At 41.2% G+C, this 18,334-nt stretch overlaps 1 protein-coding gene across 11 annotated transcripts; it reads left to right on the top strand.

The window, feature by feature from the left end:
* LOC149290154 (RNA-binding protein EWS-like) lies at positions 1–16,643 on the top strand. 11 transcript variants are annotated; one of them, XM_089489394.1, is made up of 18 exons: positions 1–13; positions 1,749–1,785; positions 1,969–2,020; positions 2,229–2,358; positions 2,701–2,718; positions 3,629–3,815; positions 4,082–4,249; positions 8,428–8,723; positions 8,874–9,054; positions 11,574–11,608; positions 12,212–12,244; positions 12,554–12,672; positions 13,842–13,971; positions 14,678–14,800; positions 15,326–15,458; positions 15,551–15,648; positions 16,269–16,518; positions 16,604–16,643. In XM_089489394.1, exons 1-18 carry the CDS (start codon positions 1–3, stop codon positions 16,641–16,643), a joined length of 2,043 nt encoding a protein of 680 aa, XP_089345520.1. The 11 variants fall into 11 exon arrangements, with proteins under 11 accessions (XP_089345520.1, XP_089345524.1, XP_089345522.1 ...); XM_089489398.1 differs by lacking the exon at positions 2,701–2,718 and having other exon boundaries at positions 15,551–15,597; XM_089489396.1 differs by lacking the exon at positions 2,701–2,718.
* Positions 16,644–18,334: the final 1,691 nt, after the last annotated feature.

Genomic DNA, 18,334 nt, shown 5'->3' with positions numbered 1-18,334 from the left:
ATGGCGTCTACCGGTGAGTAACGGATATTGCTAATAATTATAAAATATAATTAAATGGGCTTTCGCGGACTAGCAGCGTTGCCCTTTATCAACGTTTACCTCGATGTGGGATTGTTTGGCTCTTGTTTGTTGCCTGCCTTACCCCCAGGTTCCTTAGCTCGCACGGCTTCTTCCTGTCTGCTAGGCCCAAACGTCTCATTCAGTACCCAGGTTCAGGCCGTTTGGTTAGTATCTAAGGCGATGGGCAGTATGTTTAGGCTCTGTCATTATTGTGATATCCGCTTGTTTGTATATCGCGCGCGGTTTCATCTTGGTGGACGGAGTGAATGCAAAAGCAGCCTGTTGCTCGACCAGAGCGAGTGCTTTCTGGGAGTGCTTCACTTCGTGCAGGCTTAGTGTAGATGTGGGAAGGAGCCTCGAACTGCGCTTAAGTATGTGTAATGATGCGTCTGTGTACACGTGTTAATAGTGCCCTGAATCATATGTTAGTATTTTGTGAGGAGTATGTCTCATACACTGCTTTAGCTCAGTAATGGTGGCCCCATTGGCAGTTTTGTGTGTTGGCACAATTAAAGGAGTCCGGCTGTCTTATGCCCTCTAAATCAGACGGTAGCTGTGTGGATCCGTTACATTTTGTGGCATCCTCCTTGCAGGTATATCCCGTATGTTTGCACCTCACTCCCAAGCGTTCTTCATGCAGGGGATCTGTTGGGCCAAACCCACGTCCATGCACGTGATGTACTTCCCATGAGCTGGCTTGGTGAATGGTGTGGCTGGGGGGGTTGATCAGACCCCAAGTGTGGGAAGAGCCTCATTGATTTTATTTGGGGTCTATTCCGGCCTATGATCTGCTGCTTCAATTTTTTTTATTAGCAATGCATGTTAGTCTAGTACTTTAATAACCTTTCTTCTGTAGTGCTGCTTTCAGGTAGGTAAACTGTCTCTAACTACTACTAGAGGTAAGGTAAATGTAGTCTTCTAGCGCTTACCATTGTGGAGCCGATATCTTGGGTAGCGCGTCAATGTAGCCTCACACAAAATACAATTTCTCTCTGGCTTCAGTAACTTGCCAGTTCTGATGAGCAGAAATGGAAACTGGCATAACCAGCACTAACTGAATTGTGACTGACCCATCGGTCTATCCACATAGAGTTGTCCTTGGGCAAACATGAAAAGGCCCCCTTTTATACAAGCCGGCCTTGTGTCAGAGGAAGTGTCCTGAGCAGCGAGCACATGTGAGTCTTTGTGCGTTCATTTAACCTTCCCCCATCAGTCGCGATATTACCGCCGGCTCATTTAACGTGACTCGACTGTCCTCCCGTCTCTGCACCTGTTTGAACAATCTTGGACTGGCCTGTCATGTCAAGGCTTCATTGAAAACCGCTGTACCCTGGCATACATTTACTGAGCTTTTTATATCAGTCTCAAGATTCATCAATCAAAACACTTTAATGTCCTACTGGGGTAGCTTTATAACCGGTTAGTGTACGTCCTGTTCTGCGCGGGCGGCTTTTGGGGGACTATGAAAATGGGAAGAGGAAGCTCCTGCAACCTTGACTCCAATATACATTTTAACAGCGAAACTGCCGTCTGTAATGCAGGTTTTGTGTACTGCGAAAATATTTTGCAGAAGTTGTGGCAACTGATGTGCATTTAAGAAGATAGGTATCTTATGCTTAACTATGCATTGGTTTGTGTATGCATTGGCGTATTGCCGTCCGTTAAAGTCCTGTTTGTTCTTGTTTTAGATTATAGCACCTATAGCCAGACTGGAGCCCAGCAGAGGTAAGTTCTTCTTAGTTGTCATGGATTTTCTAGTACTTCTGTTATATTGGCTTTTGGTTACTGATGGCGTTTTAGAGCTGAAGTAACTAAGTGGAGGCTTTTTTCTTATTGCCAATGTCAGACCCATTGGCAACTGTGATTTGAAGCTTCACTTGTTTTTCTTCTTTTTTTCCCCTAATGCAGTTACGGAGCTTACACTGCCCAGCCTGCTCAAGGATACACACAGACTGCCCAGGTAATATGTCAGTCCTATTACTGGTATACCTAACTTTGTTGCACTTATGCTGTATTGTCCATTGAATTTTGACCATGTTCATATATTTCACGGGACTGGTTAGATGTTTTAACAAACACTAATGTAAATATTAGAGGGGGGGTCTCTATCACTAAAAATAAGGGGAACATGTGAGTATTGTGATGGTATCCACTCTTCACTTCAGCAGGCAAGCTATGGACAGCAAAGCTACGGCTCTTATGGCCAACCAAGTGATTCCAGCTATACACAGACACAAGCAACAGCAAACGCATATGGCCAGTCAGCATATGCTGCTTCCTATGGACAACCACCAACCGGTAAGGTGCTAATGGTTAAAGTACTTATATATGTAAATTATGCATATATATCCATATAGACAGGACCACTCCTTTGCGCCAGCTGCCATTCTCTCCATTTAGCAACATTGCATGCAAATCTCTTCTAAATTAGTGTTCTGCCACTGTCCTAATGATTACTATAGTACCATGTAAGAAATGGTGGGAATGTTCCAAATAAGTAAGTACAAATGTTGTGCCAGTAAGACTGTACAGACACAAGGAAAAGTGGCTAGTACAGAATAAAAGAGAATGCTCTTCTGGTATTTTTTTTGCGTAAGTAAAATCTTGCTCTGACTTTCACTTTCTTGATTTTGCTCGCAGTAGAAGCGACAAGCACAGGTTGGCTTCACGCATTAATCACTTAAGCCTGGGGGGGGTTGATGTTGCACATTCACATACAGTACATTGAATGCTAGCTGTTTTATCACACTTTTACAAAGTAATTTTGCAACATCAGTCTAATTTTCATTTGTACATTTGTTTTTGAGCATGGGGATCTAAAACTTTGCTCAGGCAGTTGTACACGTTGCTGGTGGGTTTCTGTACATTTTGTCCACTGCTTTGGATAGTTTGATTCAGGCCTGAATAAATGCCAGGGGCCACATAGACTTCTAACATTTTGCTGGACATAGCCTTCCTTGTCAAGCAGGCTACAAAAAAGCTTAGATGTGCCTTTCCTTTGGGTTCATTCTTAAAACCCCAGAGAAAGCAAACCATTAGGGTATGCATAAATCTTTAGCCATCACAGTGCAACAAAATAGTGTCCCTGTTAAAGGATGACTGGCTAGTCCCATATTACAGCCAAGTGGATTAACTGGTTTGTACTGGGTTTTTAAAATTAAATATTTACTCTTTCGTGTGTTCTCTGCATCTGTGCGCAGTCACTCTTGCTCAGTGACAATTCAACCAGTGCATGTGCTTAAATGTTGGTAGTCTATAAATACATGTCCCATAAAGCAATCTACATGCTTAAAATCACATTTGAACTTCTTGTGCCCTGTAGTATGAAAAATGAGTCATTTTGTGGAGGGAGCGGTTGTTGAAATGGATATTGATTCTAATTTCATGGGGGGGTGGAACAGAGCGTGGGCACTGAGGGAATATTAACATGAATGGGAATGGTGCGACTACCCTATGAATGGAACACTTTGACCCAGTTATTCTTACCTGCTGCTTAATTCTGTTTCTGTGTAGCGTTAAACAATTTTAACTTAAAAAATATTCAGGGTTTTTTTGTTTATGCTTGAAGGTTACACCACCCCAGCTGCTCCTCAAGCTTACAGCCAACCGGTCCAAGCATATGGATCATCAGGTTATGACACCACCACCGCAGCCGCCACCACCACCCAGACGTCTTATGCAGCGCCATCTGCCTACGGATCTCAGCCTGCATATGCGTCCTATGGACAGCAGCCTGCCAGTGCTGCTCCAACAAGGTAATTGGGTTTATTAAAAGAATTGTTGGCATCTGAAAGGACTAATGGTTTTTTCACAAAAACAAATGGTAACAGTTTTTCAAAATTCTATACCACAAAGGTTCTAGATATATTCTATAGCTAGCTGTCTGTTTTGGGTCATGCAATACATTGTCTCCAATGCTTCATTTCAAAAGCAGTCCTCTTTATACATGCTCTTATACATGGAGATATGGGCAGCATTTAGTCTTGAATCGGTACTACCAGTCCTTGCTTTGCCTTGTTAGACCTCAAGATGGAAGCAAGCCAGCTGATACAAGCCAACCACCACCAAGCACGGCCACGTATCCTCAAGCCAGCATGGGCTACAGTCAAAGCAGCTATAATTATCCTCAAGCCCCAGCCAGCTACACAATACAGCAAGTGAGCGCTCCTCCATCCTACCCACCCACCAGGTATGCAAAGTTGTTTGGTTGAGTGACAGAAAATGGAAGTCTTTAATCAGTGGTGTATATTGAAGGGAAGGGCTTGTTACTAGTGGGGTACCTCAAGGGGTCAGTATTGACCTGTACATTTTAATTTTATTAATCTTACCATGATATTGTGTAGTATGTATTTTTGGCCAATTTGGTCTGCAACAGAGTAGTCCTTCCAGGTGGAACAAGTCAAATGACACTAAGTAAACTAGAATGGTGTGGCAGATGCATTAAATGCAAAATGTAAAAACCCCAAGGCAGAAATATAGCAGGGGGGGTGCTGTACTGTCAGTGACAATGAAAGAGGGACTTAGGAGTCATTATTTCTGATCTAGATATAGCTATGTGTATAAAAAGCAGTGTAATTACACCTTTTGGGAATAGACAAGGAGGTGGCGAAAATTTTCAATAACTGAAATCACAAACAAGATGGCACTTTAATAATAAAGTGCTGTGCGCTTCCAATAACACCGTGAGCAGTCCCCCAGTAGTTACCGCAACTTCATATTGGGCCATTTACAGTTTCATGGAAGGGGCAGAGTCTCTTAACTTGCAGTGCAGGGAAAAAACAGCTGAGCCTGAAGTGGGGAAAAAAAGACTTTGAAAAGCAAGTCCACAGGGGTTACCCCCCCCTTTGGGGTCAGCTGTTCTGTACTGAATTGCAAGTTTAGGCAACTACCCTTCCTTAACCCCTTCGTGACAAAGGCTGATTTTACTTTTTGTACCCTTCGTGACAATGGCCGTTTTAACATTTCTGCGCTGCTCGTGTTTAGCTGTAATTTTCTTCTTTCCCGTTTACTGAACCCACACACATTAGATATTGTTTTTTTCAGGACAAGAAGGGCTTTCTTTAGATGACATTGTTTTGATTGTATCGTATTATTTACTATTAAAAAAAGTATAAAATATGGTGAAAAATTTAGAAAAAAATGACTGTTTCTAACTTTTAGTTGAAAAATCTTTTACTCATCTATAAAAGGTAATAAAAAAACCTGCTAAATAGATTCTACTATTTGTCCTGAGTTTAGAAATACCCAATGTTTTTGTTTTTTTGCTTTTTTCTGCGCGTTATGGAGCAATAAGTACAGGTACCGTTTTGCTATTTCAAAGCCATTTTTTCCAAATCTGGTAATTCTTCCCCCCATGTGCCATTTCGGGTATCTTTGAAGCCGGCCAATGCAATTTACCCCATCAAGTCATATATTTTTGAAAACTAGACAGCCCAGGGTATTCCAAATGCTGGTATTTTAACCCTTTCCAAGCACTTATTCTACCATCAGCCTTTGTCAAACTTTATGGTAGTAATTTTTTTGCATTTGTTTTTTCACACACATTTTACTTTAGGTATAAATAAACAGGTTCTGGTATATGTCACTATCAAAAAACACCCCAATATGTGTTTAGCAACATCTCCTGAGTACAGCGATACCTCACATGAATGATTTTGCCTGGCTGTTTGGGGGCAAAAGGGCCACATTTGGGGCATGCACATTTTTCAATGTTGCACTTTGGCATTTGGGGATCCACTGCCCATGCCCTATTTGGTACATCTTTGAGCCGGGCCATTTCAGTGTGCCCAATAAAGCTATATATTTTTGAAAACTAGACACCCCAGGGTATTTCAAATGCTAGTATTTTAACTCTTTCCATGCACCATATCTACCACCAGTCTTTGACAAACTTTGTGATAGTCATTTTTTTCCATTTGTTTTGTCACACACATTTTACTTCAGGTATGAATTAAAAAGTTCTCGTATATGTCACTATCACAAAACACCCCAATATGTGTTCAGCAACATCTCCTGAGCGCAGTGATACCCCACATGAATGATTTTGCCTGGCTGTTCGGGGGCAAAAGAGCCACATTTGGGGCATGCACATTTTTCAATGTTGAACTTTGGCATTTGGGGATCCACTGCCCGTGCCCTATTTGGTACATCTTTGAGCCGGGCTATTTCAGTATGCCCAACAAAACCATATATTTTTGAAAACTAGACACCCCAGGGTATTTTAAATGCTGGTATTTTAACTCTTTGCATGCACACATTTTACCACCAGCATTTTAAAGTTTGCAGTAGTATTTTTGTGTGTGTATTTTTCCCACACACACCTACTTTATGTACTTTATCCTGGTATATGCCGCTGTCACACGACACCCCAATATGTGTTCAGCAACATCTCCTGAGTACAGTGATACCCCACATGCATGGGTTTGTCATTTTTGGGGGGAACTAAAAGGCCACATTTGGTACGTGTGCATTTTTCTAATTGGAAATTAGATGTGTGGCCATCCTTCCCCCCGTGTTAATTGGGACCTTGTTGAACCCGGCCAATTCAATTTACCCCATCAAATCATACATTTTTTAAAAGTAGACACCCCATGGGCATTTAATATGCCAGTATTTTAACTCTTTCCATGCGAGAATTGTTTTAAGCTAATATGCTAATTTTAGGACTTGCTCACAAAAATATATTTTTTATATATATATATTTTTTTTTTGCCTTTTTTTTTTATTTTTTTAACATTTTTTTTCAACTTGAAGGTTCCCCTGATAGTGACATCAGTGGGAAATTATTTTTACATTTTACTGTTTTTTTTACAAATTTTTTTCTAATTATTAATTTTATTTTTAATTTATTTTTTCTAATCACACTGTGATTAGAAAGCTGAGCTCCATTGACTTGCATGGTTGAATGCAGTACCTATATTCAACCTGCAAGTGGAGCCAGAGTTCTCTAGAGGGTCTGGAGACCGTCTAGCGAACTTTTTAGACTTTATTGTTTCTTTATTGAATTTTCCCGGACCGCCGCCATCTTGCAGATGGCGAAGATCACCGGCAGCTGCGGCTGTGACCGCTCTCCGGAGCGGTCACAGCCCATCCAAAGGTAAGTGTTTGGTGTCGCTGGATGCCTCCTGATCGAGGCATTCCAGCGACACCATTTAAGTTTAGGAGGCGATCGTTGATCGCCTCCTAAACGCTTTTAAAACGGGCGTCCGCCGCCATACAAAGTATGGCGGATGTTGACGCCCCAGGGAGGGGCCAGAGATGGCCCCTTTGTGCCGATAATGGCGTTGCTGAATGCCTCGAGGTCGAGGCATTACAGCAACGCCGTTTCGGTGCAGAAAGCGAAAATAGATCGCTTTCTGCACCCGTTTAATGACGTGCCGGTCCTGGCACGTCATTTGTCGTTATCGACATGAATTTCCGTGACGTGCCCGGACCGGCAATTGTCATCAAGGGGTTAAAACTGCAGATGGTCCAATATGAAGCTGTGGTAACTCTACCAAGGAGTTTCACGTACTATGTGCACATATTGCACTTCAAGTGTGCCCTCTTTTTTGTGAAGGTATCTACCTCTTGGTGCATCATAAGATCCTGAACATTTTACAGCATTTTTTTTTAAATAGATGGTAAATACTGTATTCGAATGAATACATGATAGTGTTTCATTTCATAGACAAGGTTAATGATCTTTGTTGGGGCTTTTCACACGCTTTCTTGATACATTTTAGTGCACGCTTTTGTGCACTATATTGTTGTGATTTGGGCCCTTATTCACATTTTTGGGGCCAGACCAAGGACTAATAGGGATTTGAGTACCCCACCTCAGAAAAATGGACATACTATTTGCCGAATGGTTCTTATCTGCCATCAAATACTGTTTGTAAATATTTGGTAACTAAAAACGTAGGCAAACATCCTTTAACCCCTTAAGGACCGGGGATATGTCACCTTTAAGTCGAGGCTATATTACATAACTACTTTCACCAAACGCAGCAAATTCCCGCCACAATCTGGGTCTGCTGTCTTGCTAGTCTGCCCTGACTGCAGGGCGATTGGAGGCCTTGTTGAATGTGCCAGATAGGGTTGGTGGTGTAAGGGAGAAAGATGTGTATGTATTGTGGAGTGAGTGGTTGTTGGCGCTTGTGTGCATGGATTTCAGTTATTGTGGGTTGGGGCTGAAAAACACTGGATCCAGGGGCCACTAACTTTACCCCTGTGCTCAATCATTGGTATACCTCAAATAACTCTACCACATGAGTTTAATGGAACACACTTTACTGAGCGTGTGATATTATTTCACATGGATAGGGATGCCTCTGAGCATCATTTTTGATAATTACAGCTTCATAGTGCATTTTTTTTATTCCATAGCTATTCCAGCTCCCAACCGACTAGCTACGAGCAAAGCTCATATTCTCAGCCTAGCTCTTACTCACAACAAAGCAGCTATGGGCAACAGAGCCCATATTCCCAGCAGACTTCTTATGGGCAGCCAAGTGGCTATGGACAGCAAAGTGGATATGGACAGCAGAACAGTTACCAGCAACAACAACAACAGCAGCAGCAGCAACAACCCCCTCCAACTAGCTACCCACCTCCGGCTACATCCTACAGCAGCCAGCAGTCGGGCCAGTATGGCCAACCGAGCAGCAGCTACAGTCAGCAGAGTAAGTTACTTCACGATTTATGGCGCATAAAGCAGTAGTTAACTTTTCAAAAAGACACATTGCATTCAATCACCTCCAAATTGGACATGGCGCGAACAGACTGAGAAAAGTCTGTTTTTAGAAGTTTAACATTTGGCTTTCTTTATCCAGGCAGTTATCGTCAGGACCATCCTGGTAGCAAAGGCTCATACGGCCAGGAACCTCATCAAGGTTATGGAGGCTCTGGTGACAGCCGCATTTCAGGAGGCCTTGACTCTCGCGGCAGAAGCAGGGGCATGTTTGACAGAGGCGGCATGAGTCGTGGTGGGCGGGGAGGCCGTGGCGGCATGGGGTAAGAAAACCTTTTTATCTCTGAACTAACCCGATTTCTCCCAGTTTTTAGCTTATAAGGCAACTAGGTAGACATGCACTAAACCCGAAAAGAAAGACCCTTTGGAGTGTTTTACCTAAAGGAGTGCCATTTTTGTGTAGTGGAAGGGGGATCTTGAAAAGTTGCTTTGGTATAAACTGTTATCTGAAGTCTTGTATTAGATGTGGATGAAGCCTAATCACTCGCTTGTCTTACGCTACAGCAAACTAAGTGTTGAATTTATTTCCAACACCCACCCACGTTATGCATTCCTTCACTTGACATGTCAAAGTAATAACGGACACATGTATTTTCACGTTACCTTAAAGGAGAACTGTCACATGCTCTTTTTAACAAAGTAAATTTAATTAAAACTTTAACTTTTTTGGTGGTCAGTGTAACTCAGACTCGGTTTTAAGGTTAATAAAATGGAAACTGAGGTCTGCTACAGTCTATGGTAGGGCCAGCATTATCCAATCCATTTTCCTTATACACCCTTGCAAAGGATGCCTGAACAGATCAATACTTCAACTAAAACATGGTGTTTCATGGAGATCATGAGAAGAGGAATTATATCTTAATATGTCAAAGGTTGTGTCTATTGTACAAAACTATACAATGGTATATGGTTTTGGGTAAAGTGACAGAGCTCCTTTAAGATTTATAGGTGGTGTCATGGTGCTTTATTATGCTTGAGATTTTTTAATTTGGTTAGAACAAGCATAGCCAATCTCACACCTTGCAGAGTTGAACCTCCATTATATTTACCAATATATATGTACTATTTTCTTGTTGGCACCTTGTCTTCAGATAAAAACTTGTATATGTTGAGTAAAAGTTCTGGAAAACCTGCTTGGTCACCTCAGTTCTTTGTATGGATGCATTTCACATTCTTTACTGCGTCAGCATATTGCAACTGTAATACTTTTGCTGTTGCTGTACTAGATCTGATGCAGTGTCCATGCAATAACTTTTCCATATACCATGTACTCTAAACATGAATGTGGAAATGTAATTTCTTAAAATACAAGTTCAGCAGCTAGCTGAAAGTTTTGATGGCTAGTTGGTGACTCGCATCTCTTCTGACCAGCCTTGAGTAATATGTTGAAGTAGTAATATTTCCCCCAGATGCTGCCTCTTCTATAACCGGAACAAAATTAAACCTCTTTAAATGTAAAAGGCAAGTAGGCTGCTCCCATCGGCTGGTTCTCCAATCTATACGATTGAGGGGACCTTTATTTTTGGGCAATGTAGGCTCATTACAGCATAGTGTTAATACGCATACCAAATTAACTGAGACCCTTTATTTTAATCAAATGCAATTGTCAAAATCTAAAGACCCCCTTTAATATTTGCGGCGAGGAATCGGTTTATACCTTCATGCACCAAGCAGGTTTTTTGATCTCCAAGGTAAGTGGTTTTTTGATTCCGGTTTTTAAGTTGAATTTTTTTTTTTTTTTGTATAGCAACATTCAACTCCTTTTTATTTGGAAGATTTATGCATTTTCTTAAATATCTGGTTATGTGATTCTCTTATTGGATGTACCTGAAAATCCCATATTTTAACATGCTTTGTCAAATTTATATGCCACAGGTAACAAAGTGAGAGCGTTGTATAGAACACTTCAGTTCTAAAAAGTGCCCACTCAGCCGGCAGCATAATGAAAAGTGGGACTCGGTGTCTAAATGGAGAGGAAAAAATTATATCGGGCCATAAATAAAACTAGAACAGACTTTGTTAATCATTGTAATTTAAAGTAGCAAAATTATATGGTGTAAACAAGCTTAATATTTCATTGTGTAAAAAAAATCATTTTGTTCTGTAAACCTGTATATTCTTCTGGTGTTTAAGGTTGATAGCTGCTAATGACAGCTAAGATATGAGTTACAAGATAAAATGTGTATTAAAGGTGCAATGCTTGCATAGCCGTCGCTGTCCTCGCCTTACAAACAGGTTTGAGGGACCACAACCACATTAACTTTTTCCGTGGTAGGGGACGACTTTCCGTAGCGGATATTAAGACATTCTTCAATGTGACTCTACAGCAGCTAAAGTTTTTTCAGGGGTCTCAAACAATCCGAGTTCTAACAATTTGGTTATAATCGGCTCTTGGAGCTTACTTGCTGTAAAGTTGCCATTTTTATCTGAATTTTGCAATGCAAAGACAGTCTGGTATAACATGTTAAAAATGGGCAGAACAAGAAGTTATTACATATTAAGCCTTTTTTTGTCCAAGTAGCATTGCACGCTTAATACTATTGGGGCTATAGCCACTGAATCAGATAAAGGTTTCTGCAGATATCTGTATAAATTTAGAACAATATATACATACACAAAAAACACCCTTGAAGATTAGTGCCACGCTGAGACAGATGCTTTGTATGGAGATGTTAAGCCACTGCCGGCTCTGTACCCTTGAACCCCATTCGAGGCCCAGAATGCTAAATGGCTCTTTAAAGGGAAAAAGGCCTTCATTTCTTCACCTTTATTCTCCCAGCAGCGGTGGAGAGCGAGCTGGCTTCAGTAAGCCTGGTGGTAAGTTTTTGAGTATTACAATGGGTAGTATAACAAAATGCCCCCTTTTCTCCCTCTTAATTTTGTGTAACTTTAGCCATTACCTGTATTCGCTCACCCTCATACTATGGTTTATAATTCCGTGTGCAGAATTTTAAGGGCCTGGCCGGCTTTTTGTAGGGGTATAAATGGTTGCACAGTGGAAAAAGACAAACAAACTGTTAGAAGTGTGTGTAATGTGGGGAAGAGTTCTGTTTACGATATGAAATTGGTTTCTGTATGAGCTAGAGGTTGAAAGCATGACAATGGGCACGTGATACAGTTTGTCAAATGAGAAAATGTAAATATTGGCCCAGCCCTGTCCCTTAATTGGTGCATTCCTTCATTGCTACCATGCTGCTTTTAGTGGGTTACAATGAAGGTGCCATACACCCCACCCCACCTTTAGAGGGGGGTATCACAAGCCCTGTGGCAATTAAAGGTATAAGGAAATTGCAAATCTGCCCACCAGCTGTGCCCTTGAGGCCCCTTCATTTCACTGCGGTGTTAAGTAATTTTGATGTTTGTGTACACAGGGACACATGACACTGTAAACTAACTACTCTCTTTGCTTTCATCTACCAGGACTCTTGGATGATGGCCCAGATCTTGATTTAGGTGGGTACCTTTCTTAAGGACATTGTCCGGTGTGATCTTATTGAGCTACAATTCTGAACTCCTGCTATTAACTGCAAAATGTTATCCACCCCTTTGCAGTATAATAGTGGATAGATTTATTTAAAAGTGCCAGTTTGCTTCCTATGCATTGTAACATGTAGCACACCTGTCATTTATATCAATAGACTGACCATTTCTATTGTCAAATGTTGCCGTTGATGTCATTACAAGCTGCACTTCGCATTTGCGTTCTGTTTGCAGTATCCTAATGTAGTGAATGTTCATTTTAAAAAGGCTTATTCAATGTAGGACCCCCTATGGAGCCAGAAGAAGAACCAGAAAACAACACGATATATGTGCAAGGTTTCAATGAAAATGTCACTGTAGAAGACATAATAGAATTCTTCAAGACATGCGGCGAAGTCAAGGTTTGTGACCTATGTTACTGTCTTGATTGCATAGCTGTCATGATGCAACATCCCTCTGCGCTCTACAAAAATGGACGCAAGTGTTTGTATTGCCTATAGTCTGAAAACAACGGAAGCTTAAAGTAGTAAAGTACTTGTTCATATACTTCTTTGGTCATAAAATGTAACTACGTGGAAACCTGGAAATATAGAAGTCAAGAACGCTTATCAAATGTGTTCGACTCCACAATAGAAAGGTGTTGGGTCAAATATTTTATATCAATGAAAATCTTAAAAAGCCTATTGATAAAAACAAAGTCCACGAAGTTTTTACTTTCCTGCACCATCCTGCCTACTGCTAGTGTTATAACCACTTACATGTAGGAGAAAGCTATCATTGCATTAAAAGCAAATATAAATTTAATATTTGTACTCTAAAGCAAAATAAGTGATGTACAAAAATAGGGTAGTGCATAGCCTAAAAGGCATAAACATTGATTTCCAGATTGCTGTTAGAATGCCCAATAAGTACACAAAGCAAGCATTCAGCACATGCACAGTGAATACCCTTCAACAAAACGCCTATTCCGTCACACTATATGGCCATATATTGCTTAGCCGCCACTATGCCAAAGTACCCCAAGTTTGGCGAGTCTGATCTACACTTAATCTGCCAACCTTTACTCAGTCTTTTATCTCATTAAACTAAAATATAGCCAGCTCAGACCACCTTGCTGGAGACACTAAACAATATTTTCTCTCACCACCGTGCAAAGTCAGCTTGGACCAGTGAAGAGCAGTGATATGGAAACTTAACAGACACTCCAGTCATAGCAGAGTGTCCTCTTTAATTACGATTCCCCCCAGCCTTAGGTCTTACTTGGGATATGTTTGCATGAACAATACTCCCAGCTCTCCAGGACACTAGGCTGCCTTTAACAAAAAAGCAGCAATAACTTAACGGCGAAGAATCGTCTGAGGTCTACAGAAGGTAGCTGCTTCCCATGGTATACATACTGGTTTTAAAGTGTATGAGTACAGCTATAATCTTACATGGATAGTGTGTGTGTGTACACATTCTCTTGGTTGGATACTGTTTAATTGGTAGTCTTTCAAAAGCCGTAGGCTCTAATTTTTTCTTTGATTGTGAACTGTAGGTCATTAATGTATAATGTTGATTATTTACACAGATGAATAAGAGGACTGGCCAGCCATTTGTCAACATCTTTACAGACAAAGAGACTGGAAAGCCAAAGGGAGATGGGACGGTTTCCTTTGAGGACCCACCTTCAGCAAAGACAGCTGTTGAGCTGTGTGATGGTTAGTGTTACTTTGGCTTCAGATGTTTCGTATGTACATTGTGTAGCTTCATTTCTTGTAAATATGAATCAGTAGTATCTTTCATTTGTGCTTTTGGCGGGTATAAATGTTGTGCTTGCTAGTTAGAAGTTGATTACGGTTCATGACCAAAGTGCAATTTTAAGCCTGTAAGATGCATACGGTTCTTGCATACATCATGGAAAATGTCACAATTTAAGATTGACAGTTGTCTACCAAATCCTTGCCCTACTAAAAGGAAGCCTGCTTTTTGATGTGATCCCTTGAGCCTCTGGACCTTCAGTCTGAAGAGTTTAACCATTTTGCTTTGTGTTTAAAAACAAACAACTTTTGATACCTTTCTCTGTCCTTGAAGTATATCTAGCCCGTATTCCAATCTAGTCCTTCTCGTCTGCAAGGTCTGCCACTGGTCCCAGGCACCTTGCAAGTGGTTTATTTTTCATGTTCCCAATACTTTCAGATTCTCCTTATCAGTGATATTTGAGGACAGTCAGGGGGTCAGGAAGATATCCACCCTGCATAATGTTTGCATGCATATCTATAATGCACTGCCACTAACTCTCAAAAGCACGTGCAGGTGTTTGTGGACTTGCTATTTTGCTGACCGTTTGTGTTGGTCACTATGAATGTATATCGGTTTGGAAAGTGTAGCTTGTGCTGTTCATAAATGTTTTACTCTTCCACTTAGGGAAAGAATTTCAGGGCACTGCCTTGAAAGTGTCATTAGCCCGCAAAAAGTCATCTCTGCTCGGTAACAGAGGTGGCTTCGCCCCACGTGACGGCCGAGGACAGCCACCACTTTTGCGTGGCGGTAAGATTTTCTATCCTGAATTTGCATAGGAAGATGATTTTGTATAATGCATTTTATAAATATATGAATTGGTTGTGTGGCAGCCATACATCATGGTGGAAGCATTTGTGACTGCATTATATAGGGTAAAGCTTTTCTGTGCAGCTGAAAATATATGGAAGCCAGAAGTGCTGCATTCCAATTTCCGTAGAAAGCAAAAGGCATTTCCGAGATAGGCACCTAATGCAGTGACCACAGTAGACTTAGACTAAGTAGTCCCCCTCCCAAACTCAGGCCAAAAAGGCATGTCTTTAACTGCCCTCATAGCAGTTGTTGACAAGCACAAGGCATTTGCACTGCTTCCTGGCCAGAAGGCTTTGGATCTTCCCTGGGCACCTTCCAGATGCCCATTGCCATAGAAAAGCTAATCTTTACATGTATAGCCCTGATACTGGCACCAGGTGTTCTTTCCTTGTCCAGACAACTGGTGTAATATACACTTGGTAAAATAAATTGATCAAAAGAGTAATGACAATGTTCTTACAGGACCTATGGGACGAATGGGTGGCAGAGGTGGCGAGCGCGGAGGATTTGTGCCAAGAGGACCTAGAGGACCACGTGGAGCTCCAGTTGGTGCCAATGTACAGCACCGAGCCGGGGACTGGCAGTGCCCGAACCCGTAAGTATACAAAATCACTTTTTGCATGTGAACCCTGCCATAAGTGTGTTTCCAAGTTTTTTTCTACACTTTTTTTTTTTTTTTTTTTTAAGGAGCTGTGGAAACCAAAATTTTGCTTGGAGAACAGAGTGTAACCAGTGCAAGGCTCCTAAACCTGAGGGCTTCGTTCCTCCCCCTTTCCCGCCTCCAGGTATGTTCATTTGGCATTGCCACTCCAGGGCTGAATGTCTTATCATGCAAGGAGGAGAGTTTTGATTCTGTTTCTATGGAAAGCTCTTAGCACCCATTGTGGATAAATGAGCCATTTCCTTTTCCCTTTGTTCTTGGTTTGAGTAGATAAGACTAACTATAATGAAGTGGTCATGGGATGTAACCCTGATTGTGTTGAAGATAAGATAATCAGTGTTTGCACAAATGTTTGCTTTAAGCTTGCTGTCTAATGTAATTACGTAACTAAAGTATTTGCTGAGCTGCACATTTAAGGCTCCAATGCTGCTCATTTGTCACATAGAGTGAAACAAGTTTCACTTCATGGCTAGACATTCATATTTCTTTTACAGACTGTGTAGCTCTCATGGCTTTTTATGTTTTAGAGAAAATGAAAGCGATAGTGTCTGGGGGTACAAAAAGTATCCTGTATCCTAGTGAAGCTTTTTAAATTGAAGGGTTCCCTACACTAGTACCATTTTGTACAATCTTCACATATGTCCTAAATTCATAAAGAACCGGACTTTTCCCTTGAAAAACTTAAATGGTACTGAATGCTTAAGTTAGACTTTTTTTTCCTTGTTCTTGAATGTATTTAACCAGGCGCTGAAAGAGGAAGAGGAGGACCTGGTATGAGAGGTGGCAGAGGTGGTTTAATGGACCGTGGTGGGCCTGGTATGTTCCGGGGTGGACGTGGAGGAGATAGAGGAGGCTTCAGAGGACGTGGAATGGACAGAGGATTTGGTGGAGGAAGGCGTGGTGGACCACCTGGTCCCCCAGGACCTCTTATGGAGCCAATGGGAGGTGGAAGAGGTGGTGGAGCAAGGCGAGGTGGACCTGGAAAGATGGATAAGTGTGTATCTGGCCTTTTGCAATGTGTGCTTTTAGTAAAAGATGCGTGATATGCTTAATCCTAAATCCTTTTTCCTCTTCTGTAGGAGCGAGCATCGCCAGGAGCGCAGAGAAAGACCCTACTAGGCCGAGCCTTGTTTATGATCAGATTTATTTTTAAACCAGAAATGTTTTAAATTTATAATTCCATATTTATAATGTCTACAGAGTTCATTCTCTGTCACATTATGGTTATTCTTTGTCTGTAACTTTAGTATTCACAATTTGTGGAGATATTAAATAGTTTGACTGTAGTACCAATGTATTTTTATTTTTTCTGCCCCTCCCCCTTAATTTTCTTGAAGAACCACTATAAAGTTCTAGGTATGCTCCTTGAAGGTCCACCCCATGTTTTGCAGAAGTGACTTTGTAGGAGTGTGGCGTATGTTGTGGGTTTAAAATGTGGCTAGAATGGGAGTGTTGGTGAACTGCTAGTGACTTTGTATCTTGTGTTGAGCTTTTTTGGGTCACTAGTGCCATCTCCTTTACAGCATGTATATATTTGCTTTAGAAGGAAAGACAGGAAAGTGGGGCATACCTTTTTTTTCTGGAAAAATGGGATGTCGTAGAGGGAATATATGGATTATTTTATACTCTGGCTTGTACAAACATGTTGAATCCCACAATGCCGTAATAAAATACTGTTTAAAGCCTATTTAAAGGATGACTGTTTGTTTTTGCAGTTCAGTAAAAAAAATTTGACTGCAATTCACATTAACCCCTTGCACTGTAAATTAATTTATATAAAAGTAGTTACATACTGTGTTGATATTAACATGACACCAGGCTACGGGTCCATTTTGATTCCTGAGTTTTTAACATATGCGTTTGAGTAGGTACCTAGGCTCTGTAAACGTGTGGCCTCCTAATTTGCACAGGCACTGACTTGCAGTCTCCAGGATCAATAGACAGAAGCTTACCGCTTCTTATATTCTCTCGGCACCCTGCAGTAATGGAAAAGATCCCGTGTCCAAAACCCGATGTCTGCACTTAGCACACTTCCTTCCAGCCGTTGCCCTGCCCTAGTCTGGCTGCTGAGCAAAGTGACCTCATTTATTTTCCGACTGCACAACCACGCTGTCACTGGGAAAATTACACTATTGCCATTGGTCTCTCATGTACACAACTTTCAGTGGTAATCTTGGGGGACCCTCTTGTGCTAAATAAATTCACTATACCCTGCATAATGCAGTAATGGTAGATGGTGCAGTTTAAAGATCCCTCAGATCAGTAAAGTTGGAGGTTACTCAAGTTGCAAGTCTTAAAACTAGTGTATTGAAATTCGTTTATAAAAAAAATAAATAAAATGTAAATGGCTACTTGATCTTAAATCGTCATTCTAACCTGGTAGTGTTAAGGCAGTTTGCATTGCCTTTTGTGCAGTCTCGGATCAAATCTAGGAAATAAAAGCATGCCTGTTCTCATAACTATGGGTGAAGTATTCCTGCAGCAGTTGTTGTAGTCTGGTGTGGGGGATGCTGGTCCAAAAGTAGCTGCTATATACCTAATGTCCCTAGGTCTAAAAAAACAATAAAAAACCCTTGCAGAGCCCTTTCCATTTTGTTGGGACTAAGCAAGCAAAAGGAAAAATGATCACACATGCACACGTTTATCCCTAAATGGCAGACTACAACACTTTCCACAGTAAGTTTTGGGGCCTTGGCCCTTATATCAAAGGGTTGCCATATGGTTCTATTTGCGGTTTGCTCGATCACAATATATTCCACAATTAAAAGGTTTTGGTAAAGTTGTTTGAATCGTAGTGTTGCTAAAATCAC

The sequence above is a fragment of the Sceloporus occidentalis genome, unplaced genomic scaffold (genome assembly GCF_023333645.1).
Source record: "Sceloporus occidentalis isolate IW3139 unplaced genomic scaffold, rSceOcc1.0.p SCAF_40, whole genome shotgun sequence".
NCBI lineage: Eukaryota > Metazoa > Chordata > Lepidosauria > Squamata > Phrynosomatidae > Sceloporus > Sceloporus occidentalis.
This window is presented reverse-complemented; position numbering and strand designations above follow the sequence as displayed.